Source organism: Apis cerana, linkage group LG2 (assembly GCF_029169275.1).
Source record: "Apis cerana isolate GH-2021 linkage group LG2, AcerK_1.0, whole genome shotgun sequence".
Classification (NCBI taxonomy): Eukaryota; Metazoa; Arthropoda; class Insecta; order Hymenoptera; family Apidae; genus Apis; species Apis cerana.
Window position 1 is genome coordinate 7,854,604 of NC_083853.1, and position 19,795 is coordinate 7,874,398.

Here is a 19,795-nt window from a genome sequence, read left to right on the forward strand (position 1 = left end):
ATATCTACGTATCTTTCTTCGCGTCAAATATCTATTTACTTCGTTACCAATAAACTTCACTAAAAGGATCGATCATTAATTGCCAATACGTTCGAAATCACGATCGTCCTTTCGAAAGAGGTGGAAGAATTTACACTCGACGGTCCTCTTTCACGCGCTCGCTTTCTTCACGTTGGAAATCGTCGGGCGGGCAAAGCCAGCGCGTAAAAACGCGTCTAAATTGCGCGTAAATAATTATATTTGCATATTCATTGAAAGGTAAATATTTAATGCCGGCGCGACGCGGAAAAGGGGTTCCGTGAGTGAAGTGTAACGTGAACGGTGGAAAGTGAGGCGCGCAAGTGTCCGAGATGTGGAATGGGGGGGCCAGTGAGCAGGGGTTGGCTGGCCACCGTCCGTGAGAGCTGGCGGAAAAGGGGTTGAATATATCCGCGTCGCGGCCTCGCCGGAAATTTTAGCTTAATTTTACTTAACTACGGACGGGCTACCCCGTGGGGCTCCGGGGACAAGTGTTATTTTTGTAATTCCGAGCGGCGCTAATGGGAGACCTCGGCTTAACTCCTCGCGATACGGACAAAAGAGAGTGTTTACCGCCACCCCGCGAATACGTATACCCCCGAGCAAATCCGCAAGTGTAAACGACACTCGGTTAACTGAGTTTTAAAACGACACTGATATCGTTATAACCTGTTCCTCTCGTATACGAAAGATACGAGAAGATATATATACTTGTTCTTGAACTTTTAAATGAATTCTGAATGAATTCGAAGATTCTTGAAATTCGGAAAGATTATATATATATATATGTATATATGTATATAATAGGTGGATAATAGATTTTTACCTTTATTTTTCTACAATTTTTCCAAAGGATTGTACGTAATTATGACTTCGTCGAGAAGAATAAACGAAGCTCGTGCTTGAAGCGACACAATGAGATATACAAAATCGAAAGATTTACTTCGAATGTCATATCTGCTGTCTAGAGAATACAAAATATAATATAATATAATCCTCACAATTTCTCGATAATACGGAGCAAAAATGGTATTCCTTACCCCCTCGTCCGACGAACGAGCCTAAAGTATACGTTGCCCAAGAACACGTGAAAGGGACGTTGATGAGATTCGAGGGAAAGTGTACAGGCGGCAAGCGTCGCAAGTTACAAAAGCTGAGACGCGCGTGAATATTACATCGATCAGGCTTTGACGATGATACAGAAGGAGGAGAGGATCGGAGGAGGTAGGGATGATGTCGCCTATTATCCGGCGAAACACCTGAGCCCCTGATCCCAGGCTGCACGTTCTCGCGGAGAGCGAGAGTGTATGAAAACCACGCCACGCACTCTATCGCCGGCGGTGTCAGTATCGCGGCTAAATTACACGGGTTCCGCGTATTATCCACCCTTAAATTATTCCCCGCTAACCGCAAAAATAGCCCCTCATTGCTACCCCTCCTGGCTTTCTCGTGTGTCACACGGTCATCGTCTCAACCGCATCCACGGTATATTCCACGGTGGTTACGAGATGGACGATACCCTGTTTTATGGAAAATTTATTTTACCGCCCGATCCTTATCCGCTGTGGTTGCAGAAGAAATTGGACGGAAATTGGACGAGAGATTTATACCGATGTTGAAACAATTTTTTTAAAGACGTAATTAAATAACGTGTAATTTTAAATTATAAGTATCTTGCAATTTTTATATTTATACGAACCAAAGTGTCGAATAATGAAATTATATATCATCGAATGAGCGTAGCAAGTAACGTCAAGTGTGGTACGTTACGAAAGTATCGTTCTGCGATCCGTATGAATGCATGGAACGTATCGCAGAAACGGTTATAAGTGAAATTCGATGTAATCCGCAAATAATGACACATTATCAGTCTTGAATTACGGATCTATCCAACGTGCATCAATAATCGTTAACAAAATTCCGGGTGTCCGTCGTTGTTTTGAACTTTTCTCCAATGGTGGGTATCACAGGTGAATATTAACGAATGTTTGCCTAGGGGAATGCGTTCTGTCCAACTGTGATGGACGCTTTCGAAGCCAGAAGTTCGTAGTATAGAAGTATGCTCTTGACGTCCAATGTCGGACCCCTGTTCCACGAGAGATGGATCATCCAATTCCCCGCGCACTTATCTCTTTCTAAACGACACACATCTTTTTAATAATTTACAGGACAAGGTATTCGTAAAACGGGTACAATCTTCTGCGGGCCAATTAAATTCAACATGCACGGATTAATCAACGGAACTATTGCATATTTCCGCAAGAAAATGCATCACTCGTTGCAGACGACCACGAAGATGAACTTAACATCCGCCATAAGTGGTTTCACGTGTTACACTGACAAGTTTCGGATTAATATTGATAAATTCGGGAGCACGATCACCGACACAGCGGCGTGTACGTGCACGACCGAGTCCGGGCGAAAACTTTAATCATAAAAATTGAACGTGGAAACGGACAGCTGACCGCTCGTCCCGATAAAAGATATATCACTCGAATCTCGTTATATTTTCGCGGCTTCAAATATTTACAACTCGGACGAACTTTCTTCGACAATCTTGAACTATGTCTGGACGAGTGGCAAGGAGTAAATGTACGATCATATTCTCCAAGGAATTTCACCAATTTTCTTTCCATTCATAAATTAATTTCTTATTAAATTAATTATTACTCGTTAAGATAATTTAATTTATTTTTACGAGAGGAAAATATTTAAAATAATTCTAATAAATGTAGAGCATACATTGACAAATGTAATTTATAAAATTGTAATATACTGCAATAATATAATACTATGTAATACTGTTATAAATATCGTCTGCTATTTAAAAAAATCAACAAAGGTGTGAAATAAAAGAATGGAAGAACATGTGATTTGAATAAAATTGCAGTTACTTGAACTTAGGTGGAAAAAGAGGGGGGTTTGTGATCAAAAGTTGGTCGTCGGAGAGAGAGTCTGCCTGACCATCGGTTTATTCGATTCTATAAAAGATGGATGATCCGACATTGAGCGTACGACCGATCGGTCTCCGAGCTGACGCTCTCCAAGATGAAATGCACCCTTGGCGACCTCGAAAGCGACCCTAACGCTGTATAGGGCCGCGTATTCTGTTCCCTTTTGCGAGCCAACGCCACTCGACCGGTTTGAAGAGGCATATTTACGAGAAAGACGCGTGCCCCGCGTTGGAAACCTACGATCATCCCTTGGATAGGCCTGATTTCGAATACAAATTCCTCCATATGTAACTTGGAGGAACGGTTATTGGTCCAACTAAGGGTTATTAGGTCCGGTAGGTGAATGGACTTTCTTTTTTTTTCCTTTTCGTGACCAGCACACTCACGTACATGTTTGGCACGGTGAATCGTTTCAGATGCAAACACTGTTCGGGTTATTTATGACGAACGTTAAAGGAATTGCAAGAAAGCTTTCCGTGTTTTTCTTTCTCTTATTTTGAAACGCAATATCACGTCGATAATTATCACTTCCAATTGGAATATTATCTTTTATATTATTCGAACAGATTCAACTTGTATCAACTTGTATTATTTTATAATGTAAAATGACGTATCTCGTGTAATTCACTATATAAATTAAAAATAGATGGATTAATAATTATAACATAGAATAAGTAATCAACAATTCTTTACGTAAACTTGATTAAAAATAAAATAAAACAAGAACACAGTTACCTAAATTCATCGAAGAAATCGACGAAATACATCCTCGAGCAGGCCAATAACACTTCCATTTCCAACCTAAGAAGGTTTGAACGAGGGGGCACGTGTGAAAGTAGACGACCCACGGAGATTTATACGAAGGGACAAGCGCGAGAGCGAGTCGAAGAGGGCGCAGGGTGTTTCAGGTTTCCTCGCGGGGTTCCCCGGGTACGATGGCCGTGGAACAGAGCGGTACATTATTTCTCGATGTCAAATAAAGCAATTAGCATGTGCCCTGACCAGGGTCCACGGGTTCTAACCCGAGTAATCTCGCCTGGGTCCCCGGCGTGTGCGACATCTTCATCAGAGACGAACCCTCCTCCTCCTTCTCTTCCTCCACTTTCTATCCTGCCACCCCTTTTGCCTGGACGACACCCCGCTCACCACGTGACCATCCTATCGCCTCCCCCGCCCCCCTCCCCCAAGAGACGAAGAAGAGAGAAATCCACGACAAAGAGAGGAGAGAGCGTACACGCGTGGCGAAATTGCAGCGCGGAGAGAAACGAGGGGAGGAGAAGGCGTTGTCCAGCCCGGTGCAACCCGCTTCCAAGGGAAATTTCCACAAAGGCTCTCCGACCCGCTGTTAATGAATGTTATATAACCCTTTTAATGCTTTAAGCCTCTTAGATTTTTCAGAGAGCCCTCCACGCGCCTTTTTCGTCGCCGTCGCCTACGGACGACCTCGTCCGACCCATTCCCTCCTCCTCTTCCTCCTCCTCCTTCCTTTTTCCGCGCTCCTGCTGCACCAGAAGTGGTTTCCCTTACGCCACGGCAGAAAAAAAAGGCCGAGCGAGAAACGAGGGAGGGGAGAGAGGGGTGAGTCCCGCCTCGGGGGTAGGTAATTATGTGGCGGACGTAAATTAAGCTTGTTTAGATTGGGATTTTTATTAAGGCCCTTTATGAGAGAGTGCCGCCGCTAAATGACGCCGCGAACACTTTAACCAACTGGAATTCCTTCGAGCGAGTTGATCGAAGGGGATGTTTAAAATGTAGGTATCGAGTATTTCTTTCTCTCTCTCTTTTAAGATATTTCTAATTTATTTTCTTTTAACGAAGCGTGTAAATAATTGAAATTGCGTTGTCTCGTATCCGTTGACGGGGACAATTTAAAATTCTTATTAAAAAATGTAATAAATAGATAATATAAGTTTCCTATGTTTTGAATTCTTTCTGAATGGGGGAAATCCCATGGAGCTCGTAACTAACGATCAGCAAGTATATAGAAGCAGGGCAGAATCTAACGACGTATACGAAAGAAATAACTAAGGGTTAGTTTAATCGTACTTTAGTAGTCGAAGGTTTTAACCTTTCTTTTGTCCCCCATTTACCGAGGGCAAGAAAGGACTGCAGTTAGTCGTGTAGCTAATGTTCGGTCCAGTTTGCTAATATACGATATGGTACGAAATAAAACTCTGCTAATCGGAAGCACTTTCGTTCCAATAATTCTTTAACTCCATCTTTCTTTCAATCCTCCTATTCTCTTTCTCTCTCTTTCAGAATTTTTATTATAATTTCTTCCGCAAGTAAAATATGATATTACGAGTAAAATTAAAAATTTATTAATACGATCGCATTTATTTTATGTATACTTTACTATTCTAACAAAATTTGTACAAATTTCTTTCTAGACTATTATAGTTGGATCGTTTATCATTTATTTCCGACTTCTCAAAACTTTTCTTCTCAAAATTTCCCCTTTTTACAGAAAAAGAGAGACAAATTCAATCGATCATAGAAAAATCAATGTTCGTTTCAAATCATCCTCGTTTCGGAACATGTTAATTTTAGCTAACGAGGGGCTATTGCTGTATAGCAAACAGCTAACTGCCTTCGCTCTAAGGTTTGTATACCGAACTTAAGCAAAACAGTTCGCAGATACAAACTGTTCGCTATGCATACACATATATATATTATAAATACTCATGTTTTCAATGGAGAAATTCCCGGTAGAAGTTTAATTCAACCGAGGATAAACAATTCGAGTATACATTGAATGGCTCGATTTTATACACAAATTGAAAATCACACAAATTATCTCTCTCTCTCTCTTATTCCTCGCGTCACGTATATTTAACGTGAATTTAATCATCCGCCTTTGTACATGATCCTCAACTTTCTCATAATTGAAATAACAAACTAAAAGAGCACGCGTAAATAAATTAAACACATTCCTGTCTCTTACATTTCCAAGAGCGAAATAATTAATAAACAATTGATAAAACCTTACAATACAAACAACCTTCGCTCAAATGTTGTCAAACAGACGTTTCTCCAAGGAATTCTCCTCGTCGTATCGAGAACCGAGATTCGACGTTGATTTTCTTGGATATCTTCCGCGAGGCGAGACCGGCTCCGTTCGTTCTCTCGATTAGGCTTTGCCGTCATTAAAAGTTTATAAAGAAGCAGAACTACCAGCAGCCGAGGCACGCACACACGCACGCACATATATACAGAAAGGGAGAGAAAGAGAGAGAAGTAATGGAAGAAGTGGAGAAATAAGGGGTGGAGAAGGGATCAACATCCCGCCTAGTCGAACGGGGGTGGCAAGAAAGTGAGGCAGAATGCGGGAGGAGGGAATGCGAGAGAAGGAAGAAGAAGAAGAGAGAGAAAGAGAGATTCCAAGCAAGTTTTCTCATGTGCAATGCATAATGAGGAAAGGCAGACAGCGCATAAAGGGCCTACAAATGAGGCTCGGGTTATACATATACATTCAGGGCTCTGGATACGCGTAGCCAACGTGCACGCGCGCAAGAAGGGCGCGAAAGACTTTCATCCCCACCTGGGTTGCACACCGTTAACGCCCCCGCGATTTCTAAGCGCGCAAACGAGTTAAAAACTTCCCCCTTTGATTTTAGCTATCCCGTGGAACTTCGGAAACGTAAAGTTCTAATCTTCTGTTTATGCTGAGCTCGCCAAATTCTTTGGACTTCGGATGAGGAGAGATTCATGGGGATGAATCATTTTGACAATTGTTTCGAGGTAGGATTTTTTTTTATTCCAGAAATTTGTTTTATGCGCAAGTTATTCAAATAATTATACGGTGTTAATAACGTTCATTGTTCTTTCTTTCAACGAGAGTAACGTAATGTAATTTAAAATATTTAGATATATACAGTCATTAGCAAAGTATAATTAAATTTTGATATTTTTGAATAAGAAATTTGCGTTATATTCTACATGAAAGTGTATCATTAAATGCTATTGAGTTGCTCGAATGAATTTTCTTCGTGTTGGAATTACTGGTTTCTCAACACAGGCGGTTAAAATAATAGCAGCCGAAAATACGAGCACGTAATGACCGACGCATGCTACATGAAAACCGATTAAAGGTGTTAGATCGATCTTCCTTGGTAACTGAACTCTCTATATTCGCTCACAGCCGATCGAACACGTTACTGGTTCGACATCAAATATAAGCACGAATTTTAGTTATCGTATATTTTATTTTACTGTCGATTAATTTAATTATTATTATTACTCGGAGAACGAAACAAACTTACCTTGTTCATGATTTGGCGGGGATAGTCCCGCCTTGGGAAGATCGACTCTGTAACAGAAAAGAGAAAACAATTATTGTTACTCGATAATTATTCGACTAATGTTTAAAAATTATAATGTACATTGAATTTTTTAACATATTGATTGGTGCAAATAAAATATTTTTACTTTCAATTTCAACTTTACGATATTATATTATTCAAAATTCTTATTTACACTCGAAACTTGTAAAATTTGCGAAAATTTATGAAAAATATTGAAGATATTTTACAAATATTTTCCAATGAAATTTTGTTATCCTAACAACATCGAAACACGATTATCTTATCTATAACCAAAATATCATTCATCCGCGAAAAATATAATATAATATAATCTTCTCATCCTTTCAACCCTTTCCCCTCGCCTTATGACGGCAGCTAATGCACGCAGGTTAGTCCTCGATCGTGCACCTCAGTCCCGCATCTTCAACCCACTCCCCCATTTTCTCTTCTCTTCCACCCCTGAACGGGCACCACCGAATTCCCGTAATCTAATGAATGGCCTAACCCCAATATCCTCTCGGCTCAGCCTCACCACCCCCTATATACTCCGCAGCTGTATGTACCACGCATGTAAATACGTTCACGAACGAGAGATTCGAGCGATATCGGCGTGCTATCGGCGTGTAACGTGTTTCTTTAAAACTCGACTACCCTCCAGCGGCAATTAATTATTTTGACATTATCGAGCTCTCCCCCTCGACGAGGCAGAGAAAGAGAGAGTGTCCTCCTCCTCTCCGTCGATTTAGCCAAGACGATCGAATCGGATGTCCACCAATTTCCTCTACACCGATCCTCGATTAAGACGTTTCTCGATTAACAAACTCTTGGACGAATTTTGACTCGAAGAGATCGATGATTTGATAATATCGTTTCATAATATTGAGTATTTTTTTTTTTTTAGAATCAAAGGAGAAACGCAATGGAGAATTTCGTAAACGGAGGAAAATGAGAAGAAATTAGTCGGAAACAAATTGAACTTGGAAGCAGAAGTTTTCAATGCGCTTCGTTAGATATAGAGCGACCCAACTGGCAGTCTGACCCAACGAACTGCCCCAACTGATCCCAAAAAAGAAAAAAGGAAAAAGAAAAAGAGGAGACAGAGAAAGAGAAAGGAAGAATTAGAGATTCTCCAGCAACTCGTATCAACCCCTCTCCCACACGCATCCCCCGTCATATTTAAATCCAGAGTAGCGGAACAACGGCTAATTACTGGAGCGGAGGGCAAGGCGAAGTTCTTTGGTCCAGAACGGGGGACGACGAGACAAGGCAGGCTCGAGGCATCTGTGTACTATCCGCAACAGGAAGGCAAGGAAGCGCAAATGTGTTTATTTTCGGGGAATAATAAAAAGGGTCGTCCAGCGTCCGTGACGAACGCCGGTTGATCGTACGAAAGTTGGGAATAATGTTTCGGACACGACGCTCGTCTGGCTCTGCCCCGAAGAGAGTGCTCTACACCCTCTCTCGCCCACTCGCGCTCTCTCACCCCTTCCGTCCACCCACCCTCCCCTCCCCCTCTCCTCCCCCGATCTCCACCAGCCTACCCTTATACGCGTGTCCGCCGCAGATTCAGACTCCTAATTAAGACGAGGGTGCGAGAGGGGTTTCAGGGGTTTCTCCCGGGTTCTCCCTGAAGGGAGGTGGGAGGGCGTGGGTGTGGGTAGTAGAAGGAGGGTTTCCACGAGGTAAGGGGCACCCGTACCGCGCCGGAGGGGTAAGCCAAGGCAAAGGGGGTAAGGAATATTGATCACGGGACCACCACGGCGGCGAGGCAGGGACTGGCCATACTCTCTCCCTCCATCTATCTCTCTCCTTCCCTCCCTCCCTCTCCACCTTTCTCTCTTTTGCTCTTTCGTGTTCCATACACCTTTCTCTCCGTCCCGCTTTCTATCGTCTCCCGGTAAGCGTGTCTCCCTGTGCTTTCCTGCTGTATGAACGTAGACGTCTTTCGCTGTTGCTCCTCGGTCGCAAGCAGAATGGAGCAGGCCAAAACCGCCAAACGCCAGATGCGTGAAATCAGTCGGTCGGGAAGGCTGGCCCCGCAAGCTTTTGCGAATTATTGACACTGAAACCACGAGCAGCAGATGATGTTGCGAGGCTGTGTTTCCCGAGATCGGGGTGTGAGTTGGCGATAAAGAGCCGCCATGAATATCATTATACCGATGGCGGTATGGGATGAGAGAAATCGAAAAAATAAAAAGGAATGGATTCGCGCCCGTACGATACGAGAATTATGTATGATTTGGGGATGATCGTGCAAAATCTTGCGTACTTTATTAGGTTTACCACATCGACGTGTATATTAAACTAGAACTCCGTTTCAGGTTTAGTAGTACGTTCACAAGTAAGTCAGCACAAGTTTCTAAGTTGATATCGTGCAATGAACTCAATTTTCTTGTGTTCAGGCAACTTTTGTTCGAAAGTATTCCACCCCTCGTCGTCCAATCGTTTCGAATTGAAACCTTTAAAGAAAGGGATAGGCATTTTCACAAATATATTAAATCAAAATAAATTAAAAATCTAGATTATTCGTTATTCGTTATTATAAATCGAAAATTATCCAATATCATCTGTCCAATTGATCATCGTCGTTTGTCGAGAATTAAAATAATAACGATAATAACAATGATAAACAGAAATTTAATTATTATAATGAAATACAATTAGAATAATGAACGTACATGGTATGAAATGAACGTGGATGGGTCAGGTTTTTTTCGTCATTGGAATGCAGATGAAGAGTGGTTCTGTTTCCGTACAAAGCTCTAATGCACAAGAAGAGAGGAACTGTCGGGCGAAAGTTCTCGGAATCGGGGTGGCTTGACGAACTTTGACGCACACGCTCGGTCGAACAGAATCTACGCCGTGGACGTGTGTAGCGTTCTCACGAGTTTTCGAACGATCTTCTAGAATGGCAAGAAGTAGGAACGACTTGGCTCGTTCCCGAGGCTACGACAGAAACGACGGACGAGCTCTGAGTTTACACGACGGTGCTAGCGACTCGTCTTTCTGTCCGTCGCTCTCCCTTAATTAAATCTCTCGACCCTTGCCGAACAACTTGCGCGATTCTAGCCAAGGACTAGAGAGGTATAATAGAATCGACCCCTCTTCTTCTCCTCGACTCGCTCGACTTTCCCTGTCACCATCGCGAGATTTTTCCTGTTAATTGTTACGAATGTACGCGCGAGAACGAGACGCTTGCCTTTACGTCATTTTGTTCTAACTTGTCCCAAAATATTCCTGATTTGTTGAATTATTTGAAATCAAAAGGCAGGGAAGAAGATATATATATAGAAAGAAAATTTATTCTCTGATCTTTTCACGCTTCTAAACTTCGAAACATATTATTTTCAAAATAAGATACACTTGCGTCATCGATTTTTTTGATTGGAAAAATTTGTAATAAAACGTAACCGATATAAATGTACACATCGCTTCATTATTCTATCACTGAAATATCGTCTGAAATCATGGAATTACCATCAACTATCCAACTTACCATCAACTCGAATGACAATGACTGGAAGGAAAAGAAAATAATCGAGCAGCCCACAATGGACGATCGATCCATCGTCACGGATAACGTCTTTTCTCAGTTCGCGACCTCTTCAGCGATTCAATGCAACGGCATTTTCATGGCTCCAGGTGCCGTTATTCGGTCCGGTAACGAACGTCAAGGGCGACCTCGACGAGGCCGGAAGAGATCTCATTGTCCAAAAGCGGAGGCCACGATAGGAGGGTTGCGCACCGCCGGCAACCAGCCAACTCAAACTTTGATATGGTTTCCTAAATAACCAAGGCTACCGATACCGCAGCCCGATATTCCTCCCTCCCCCTCCTCTCTCTCTCTCTCCCTCCTTCCCCTCGTGGCATCCCCCGCCTACGCTTCTGCATCCATCTATTCCCGATCCGTGGCGGGTCCAGGGTGGGTGTCGCAACTACTGTCGAAGCATATTGAAAGCCTCACACCAACGATGACCTAACTTACCCTCTCCTTCCGCACGCCACCGGTGCGCCCTTCGTCGCGAGAGCTTTCGTCGCGAGGGCGTGCGTTTGTCGTTTCGCGTGCAAAGGTTGCCCGCATGCAGAGCGTGGCCGATCGACCGCGAGATAGAGAATTCTACCTCTCTCTCCGTCTCTCGTGGGCTACACGCGGACCGGCGTCTGAGCAATTTGAAAGCGGAGTGACAGGCAATCAGGAAGGTAGAACGACCAGTTAAGGACAAGCGGCGCACGTTGGAAAGGGGTACGCGGTGGGACACGCGTAATGACCGACGATTTATCCGGCCGCGGACGAGCCAAGAATTTGGAATTAAAATCTGCGGCGGGATAATTGTTCCGGGAGAGAAGTTGAAAGTTCCGAGTTCAGAGATAAGACAGGTTGCATTTTGATGAGGGAAAAATTATTTGGGGTAATTCCGGGATAATTCCATCTCCTTGTCGCCTAAGCGGAAAAATTCGTCAAGCGCGATCGATCTATCTTTGATTCTAATTTATTATTGCGGAAGAAAATAAAATTTTGGATAAACGAACAAAATAATGGGTTAAAAATACACGTAATACGAAATGCAAAATGAATTATTGCAGCAAAAATTCAACAATTTAAGGATAGCATCGAAACGTAAACTTTTCTCCAGGCCGATCTTTATGCCTTCGTTATTCCCCTTGCGGCAGGATGAAAGAGTACGACAACGAGTCGCGAACGAATTCACGCGTAGAAGGTTTAGAATATCTTTTCTCGAGGCGAGGGGTGGGAGGCTGGCAGGGCGGCGTGACTGTATCTGGAGGTTAACTGTTTGTCCGCTAATTAGAAGCTAACAGCAGAAACTAAAGTTCCGAACTTTAAAGTTTCTTGCCTCTGCAGGAGCCTCTCCTAACGCCCAGCCGTTACCCTCTTCTTGGGGGCGGTGCAGACACCCCAGAGGCGAACGCCCTATCGTCCTTTTCTTCTCTTTCGCTCCTTCACCGACGACCGGCTAGCGTTAATTACTAATTAATTGTTTCGCATGTTTGAGTTTTAAATGGATAAGTTAAACAGCGCATAAGAGACCTGGACGTGGAGAACGATGGGTATACCTTTTGCCTTCTCACTCTCCCTCTCCCTCTTCTCTCTCCCTCTTTTAGGTCGACTCACACTCCTTGCGTACGATTACCGTGCAAACGGTATAGCAGCGGCTAACGAAGTTAGGATGACCGTGCGAGCGAGAACCGCGCTTCGTTTATTCGTTTTTCACCTCCTCGCCATCGAAACGCCGCAACCTCGTGTATATAATTAAACCGACGTGAAACTTCTGACGGCGTATGAAACGAGAGAATTCTTGCCGGTTGTCACGTTAATGAAGCCCATTGTCGATTGATTCGTTTCAGAAAATGATTCGTTATGATTATCAATAATTTAAAGTAGTTGAATGGAGCAACAATTGACACGCATCTGTATAACACGAATTAATGTAATTTGATTATATAGCGTAAATTTTAACCATCTACATAATTTTTATATTTACGTAATACAAATATCTGCCTTTATATAGTAATTGTAAGACAAACAAGTAATTTCTTAATTTCTTAATAAATTGTAAGCGCGAAAATCCAAGTTTGATCTCCTCCTTTGATTAAAACCCCTTGAAACTCGCAAACACAGAAATCTTCCGTCTTCTGTTGCCAGTCTACAAATCGTTTTACCTCGATCTCGCGACGGGGAAATGTATAGACCTGGGAGGGGGTAAGATTCGGTTTACCCTTCAAAAGTGGAACGAGATCTCCTGTAATCGGTGTTCAAATAAAAAGCCTTAATGCCGAGATAAAACATTCCATTTGTCTAACGACGATTTTTCTCCCGCTAGCTGGAGAGTATACAGGGGTGGTAATCATCTTAAACGACGATTGTCACGAGACACCTCGTACAGGCTGGCTGCCACTCTCGATGCCACACCACCTGATTCTTCCGGTAATTGAGATGAATCGATAACGACAATCTTCCTGTCGCGAGGAAAGAGGGGCGGATTCGAGGGCGTTGCTTTTTTAATTCGATGAGCTAATGTAGCGACAGTTACATTAATACAGCCTGGATGACTTTAACCTTCTCTGAATTTCCTATTTCTCACGATAGTTTCCGCGATGGAACTATTTAATCCATTCGATACATTTACACTTCAGGAGGAATATTTCATGCTTTTTTAAATATATGAGATTTACGATAAATTATTTTCAGAATGAAATTAAAATTTATCGTAGGAAGAAGCTATTTTTACTTTAACCTTGTCGATCGTTCCCTCTCATTATTCCATCTATTTTCTGTCACAACCATGATCGAACAATCCCCACAATCGACGAGTATATATCTACTAATATACAAATGATCAAAGGCAGAAGTGACAAAAAATTTAAGCCGCGTTTCCGGATGATCAGCTCTCATCCATCGATCGGAGGTGGTGAAATAACGAAGGCGGAATAGAGTTGCGGAGGAGGGATAAATCTCGGAATAATCTCGGAGGGGGAGAAGAGAAGGGGCGGTCGAAATCGAAGGTCTGTTATTGACTGGCGTGCGGAGGAGGGGTGGAAAAAGAGGCGGAGGAGGGAGCGTTAGAGCAGAAAGGTAGAAAACAAGAGAACGCGCGGGGCAAATCGGTGTCTTGAACGGTCGAGGGGGACAATTATTTACCGGGGGCGTCTAGCACGACGACGTTTCTAGCGCGGAGTGCTACCGTTGCGAGGAGAGAGAGAGGCGAGAGTCCGCGGCTGTTAATTGCCGGCTGTCAGGGGCACGCAGTGACACGGACCACCGTGGCGTAGGGATTGCCCCGTCGAAGGCATGCACGCGCACACCGAACCCTTCTTTCCTTCGCCGAGGAAACGCGCACGAAACGACCGGACTTCGATCCTCGCCTATCTAATCTGTCCCGACCCTCGTTTCGAAATACGAAACGTTCACTCACTCCTTTCAATCCACTCTCCGAATTCGATTCTACAGGTAGGTAGATGAATGAAGATGTTCGAATTTGTTAGAAATTTTTATCGTGTATGCAAAATGATCCACTTGCGAGTACTTATAATTTTGCGATTTATTTTTACAATGAAATATATTGTTTGTTAAAGAGATATCGGGATCTCACAGTTTGGAGAAATTTTCAAGCACAACGTCTATCTCTCGATTCAAACCCTTCGATTCGTTGGGCCATCTATAGGAGGGGGAACGAGAGGCAACGAGGGAACGAGGCAAAACAACTCCTTTGGAACGTAATTTCACCGTTGACAGGTATTTATCCTGCGCGGCAGGAAGCGGTGCTATGTGGGCGGTCGAGTGAAGGTGAGGGAGGAGAGGCCGTGGAAGTAGCGTGACGACGTTAAGAGCATTAAAGAGACGTTTTCCGCCCGACACTTAGGTTTTCGTTCCCGAGCCCACTCCATAGATTCCCGGCCTATCGGCTTAGCGCTTGGCGGGCGGTCCTCAACCACCCCTGGCTTCCTTCTGCACTGTCTACCGCCTCGTGGAACGACGCTTCGTTGCCGTTTCTCTCTAGGAAATATTTTCCTAAGCGTAAGAACTTAAGTAGCGGGGCGTGCATACGGTGTTTCCACTCGTTAAAGAGTCCTCTTCTTCGCGCTGTAACACCCTCGAAAACAGAGGATTGTCGGCCGTTGTCGAGAAGTGTAACTTTGACGAATTAAGAATCGGTCTCGAATATATAAGAAGAATGCAATATGTATTTTAAATATGTGATATTGTTCGTGAAATAATTTTAAATTGTCCTCGTGTTGTTCGTTTTATCAGAAAATATATTGCTGTTTGATTGAACGTCGAAAAGACGTTCGATTAAAGATCAGTCGAAGAAAATTTTCAGATGTCTGTCTACGGATAATGTCGGAGAAACGGAAATGTTGGCGGTTGCGAATTATCGGCTAAGAGGAAATTATGGAAATAGATATAAATCGAGAAGAAGAGCGTCGTCGCGGTTTGGCCGGAGCAACCAGTTCCCGAAGGCTAGGTCGGTGCACCGTGGGGAGGCAGGTCCGTCTTTAAAATAATAGGGCTTAAGTAGCCAATTTGAAATGTAAAGGTCCATCAACATAAATTAAACATGGCGGGCCGGCGTAAAGGATTGTCTTAGAGATCTCATCGATGATCTCTTTCAAGGAAAAAGGGTTTCCGAGAAAGACTTTCGTAAATTAATCCTTCAATTGTTTCAACTTTCTTCACTTCATTTAAGAAAATGAAAGTTCTCTTTTAAACGTTTAAAACAAGTTTTCAAAATCCAGGGAGAAACGAGATACAGAGTTTCTGGAGAATCCAAAGACAAATGCTCGATGTACACCGTCTCCTTTAAACGAGTTAACTATTGTATTGCAAATATTTTTTTTAAATTATCATAATCCCCATAATACACGAGCTGTTTACCATTACAATTACAAAATTAAACATTAAATCACCCTTGGACACCTGTCGCCATCTTTCTATAGTATAAAACTCCCCAAAAGTTTCCCATTAAAAAATCATCTCCTCCATTCCCTGCTCACCACCTCCAAAACTTAATCGCTCTTTGAAGAGAGGGATAGGATATCCTCCTAGGTCAGGTGCCCATCGGTGCGGTCGATTTGTCGATAATTTTTTCTTCTTTCTTTTTTTTGTTCCATCCAGCGTGCGAAGCTGGAGAGAAGGAAAAGAAAAAAATAGAGAAAGGGAGATACGGGTCTGGGTCTGCCCCCATTGGCGTGAATTCGCGCGGAAAGATCGGAGAGCGAAGAATACGTGGGTCGAAGCGAGGAGTTTGGTAAGCTCGCGTCATGTGCAGCGGACGCGACGCGCGAATTAACAACTCACGCGTCATATCGCGCATTATTATCCGATATATATCGAGTTATATATCACCTATCCCCGTCTGCCAGCTGGGCCATCTACGAACGAGCGGAAAACCTGCTAACATCCTGCTTAACGAAGCCTCGAGGGAGGAAGAGGACTATCAGTTCCAGGTGAGAGCCAAGACGTCGTGTTCGCTCACGCGTAGTCGCGAGTCGTTAATATGCACGCGGAGGGTGACATTTCTTCTTGAACGATCGCAATTTCTTCTTCGATGACTTTTAAATATAGCTTAACCATTTTGCAAACTATCAATCTTAAAGAAACACTTTTTCCACTTTTATAAAATCAATTCTTTATATTCGAAAAATTAAATTTCTCCATTTCAATTAAGTTTTAACACATTCTTTACGAAATATTACGAATTCTTACTGCACAACGCAATGCATAAAAGTATCCAAAGTAAGATACGAATAAAAAAATCCATAGAAAATCATCGATCAATTCCCAGTAAATAACACCATCCAACGATCGTCCAAATTATCTAGACCACGACCAATCGTTCGTATCCTATTTAATCGAAACTCGAAACGACACTCTGTATAAAATACAATTAACGCTTTAACCGTGGAATCGGTATTTCTTCTAATATTGATCGTCGGAATCGTTGAAACGAGAGGGAAAGGCCAGAGAGGATTCGCGGATCCGCGATAGCGGGAGAAGGTTAGCGTTTCAACCGAAGCTGCACGCGTTGAAAAGGGTTGATTAGGGATTCGGCGTGTTAGGGGTCGAACACGTCGGGTTACGGGTTGGAAGGATGCTGGACCGTGCTTGTAGGCATCCAGCCGGTCGAAGGGCCCCAGCCAGGTTCGGGGCAAATGGCAGCGGGATGATTGATCGCCCGGCTAATTGGATGATCGATGACTCAAGTTCATCAGTGGCTGTTCAGCTCCTGGCAAAGGATGCCTCGTTCACACGTGAGCCACCCTCCCCACCCCTTCCCATGTAAGCGGATCTGTACGTGTGCATACACGAACTTACGCTCGTGACGATCTGTGTGAGGGGTTGGTGTCTCCGGCATGCTTGAAACAAGCCACGCTAATATTCTCCGTGGACGTCTGGTCTCTTTTTCTTGGTGGATGGTAGCTTCGTTAATTTATCCTCTTCCTTTTTTTCTCTAGTCCTTTAAATAATTCTTTAGATTTGGTGTTGAATTCGAAAATTGAATGCACGTAATAGCAGAAATTAATAAACTTAATATTCATTAAATATCATAAAAAGTACGATTTTCAAAATTTCTTGTTTTTATAAATAATAATATTCAAAAAAAAGGTTAAAACACGATTGGAATTTCATTTTAATATAAAATAAATTGCCGTTTTTAGATCTCGATGATAAAAAAAGAAGTTATTTCTCTTTCCAAGCACATTCTTATTTCCTCGCGTAAGATTTTAGGGGCAATTAGCATTTTCATGGGCGAGTAAGCTTTACCCCGTAAAGCGTAATATTTTCCTCTTGGCCGGTGTACTAAAGTGCCAACACCTTGGTGGGGCGTCTTCGGGCGGGCGAAAGTAGATTCCACGGGGAAGGGTAACGCAACCGGTAGAAAGCTTAGTTCACAGTGTATGGTTGATATACGGTTGGCACGTGAATGCAAATCAGGCCGTAAATCACGGGAACAATGTCTTAATGTCCCGGTCATACGACGCCCACTCGCGCTGGAAGACAACAGCCTTGGTTTTCGCGGGAAGGAAAGGGTGCCTTTTCGGATATTCATAGGGAAATAAATTAGTAGGCACACGCGTCGCGAAGGAGCCATTACCGGTGCCTCGTTGTGTCGTCTCCGCCGAAGATTTACGAAATTTGCAAAATAATTTAATAGATAGAGGATTTAAAACGTTTCTACCACTTTTGACTCTAAAAAATTAAGGAGAGTTGCGAGTTCATGATGATAAAAGAAAAAGTAAAAAATATGCCAAGAAATTCTTTTTTCGTCTTCCGCAAGATTTTTAAAAAATAAGTTAGATTAGGAAAATTTCTATCGTTTTTTATTCCGTAGAAATTAGATACGAATAATACAAAATCAATGAGAAAGATACAAAATTTTTCATATCGTTCTCTGCAAGAATTTTAGAAAGCAAACCATTTTTCTTTCCGTTCCATTTTCACTTCTTACACATTGCTGATAAAAAAAAAAGGGAAAGAAAAAGTAGTCTTGAAAGATTTACGAAATTTACGAAATAATTTAGATTAGAGAATCGAATCCCTAAGGGAGGGGAGAGGGGAAGGATATAAGATATCGCTGATAAAAAAGAGAAAAAGGCAAAAGTCAAAGAAAATATGGCAGCGGATCTTTTACACCGACCCCCGAAGATTTGGAAGTTTTCAGATAAAAAACGAAAGACAAAGAGAATTCTCTCTGAGTGTTCGTTTATGCCATTTAACTTGCAAATCCTTCCACCGGGACCGCTGATACCCGTGGAACATGTGTGGAAACTGAAGAAAAGTCTTAGCCTCGCCTCATCCTGTCTGAAGAACTACCACCAGGAGGGTTGGACGATAGAATGGGAACCGAAGAGAGGGATGAGACACGGGGAGAGAATAGGGCGTGTGAAAAATCCGAAGAAACAAAGATGCTGGGGTCTTCGAACAAGAGGTGGAAAGTAGCGATCCTTGGCGAAGGGGATGATGCTCGAAAGGGGTACACAGAATGAAATATTTTTCGTGTACAACCGACCCGCTCCGACACATCCAAGCAACAATTACTACCTATTTATTTTCATAACAAAAAATAGATGAGATCTTTAAATTAAAAATTTATTCAAAATTTCCACGAAATATTCTTACGACACGATGCACGAAAACGTGTTAAATCAATTCTATCACAAATGAATGTGACGACAAAGAAAAATAAATTTCCATTCTGCATATATTCATTTCAACTTTCGCCATTACGACACGCACATACACGATCCTTCGTCTCTCTCAACCTCTCAAATTCCCATTCTCAAAATACGCTACTCAAAGACCAATAACTACGAAACAATCTCTCCCCCCAACTTCCTCTCGACAAACTCCGACTCGCAATTCCGCCAAAGAAACGATTCGAGGCGCAAAAGAGTTCGAGAGAGAGAGGGGAAAAATTCGCCCAACTATAATCCCCAGTGAAAGAAACGATTCGAAGGCGACATGGATAAAGAGGCAGGGTGCATCGAGCTTCTATACAGATTCCATAGCTATATAACGGCGCCCCAGAGATGAGAGGATGATGGAGAAGTGGGTGCGATCAGAGTCGGTTCCCGGATAGTTTACGTCGAGCTCTCTCTCTCTCTCTCTTTCCTCTTCCTCTTCGTTCGAGGGAGGTTAAGGGGGAATGGAGGGAGGTTTAGTCGGTTTACGATGATGGCGCGATTCCCTTTATGCCCGCCGCGGGTCAGGCGCCACCGCGAAATCTCAGCCTGTTTGGCCGAGATCCTTTGGGTGGAAGGAAGGATTCCGCGGGCGATAATCGCTCGTAAAAGCTGCCAAGACGTTGAATATCGTTAAAGAGGCTCGTCGTCTGACACCGTGTGTCAGTCGTAACGCGCGAAATCGTGCAATTTTTCGCCTCGACGCTTGTCTCCATTGAATCTTGATAACCGTGACGGCGATTTTATCACTTTTCGTTTTCGCGGGGAACGACATACATCGTTGGAAAACAAGACTTTATTATTCCTGCCCTTTCTGTT

The 19,795-nt window shown here is 43.0% G+C and overlaps 1 protein-coding gene across 15 annotated transcripts in view; it reads right to left on the reverse strand.

Annotated features, from left to right (window-relative positions):
* The window catches only part of LOC107996810 (putative mediator of RNA polymerase II transcription subunit 26), a 286,687-nt gene that overhangs the window by 62,128 nt on the left and 204,764 nt on the right, over positions 1 to 19,795 (reverse strand). For all 15 annotated transcript variants that reach the window (XM_028666277.2, XM_062070960.1, XM_028666276.2 and 12 more), the window contains one exon: positions 7,235 to 7,281. In XM_028666277.2, coding sequence (XP_028522078.2) covers positions 7,235 to 7,281 — 47 coding nt within the window. The remainder of the gene's footprint in view (positions 1 to 7,234; positions 7,282 to 19,795) is intronic.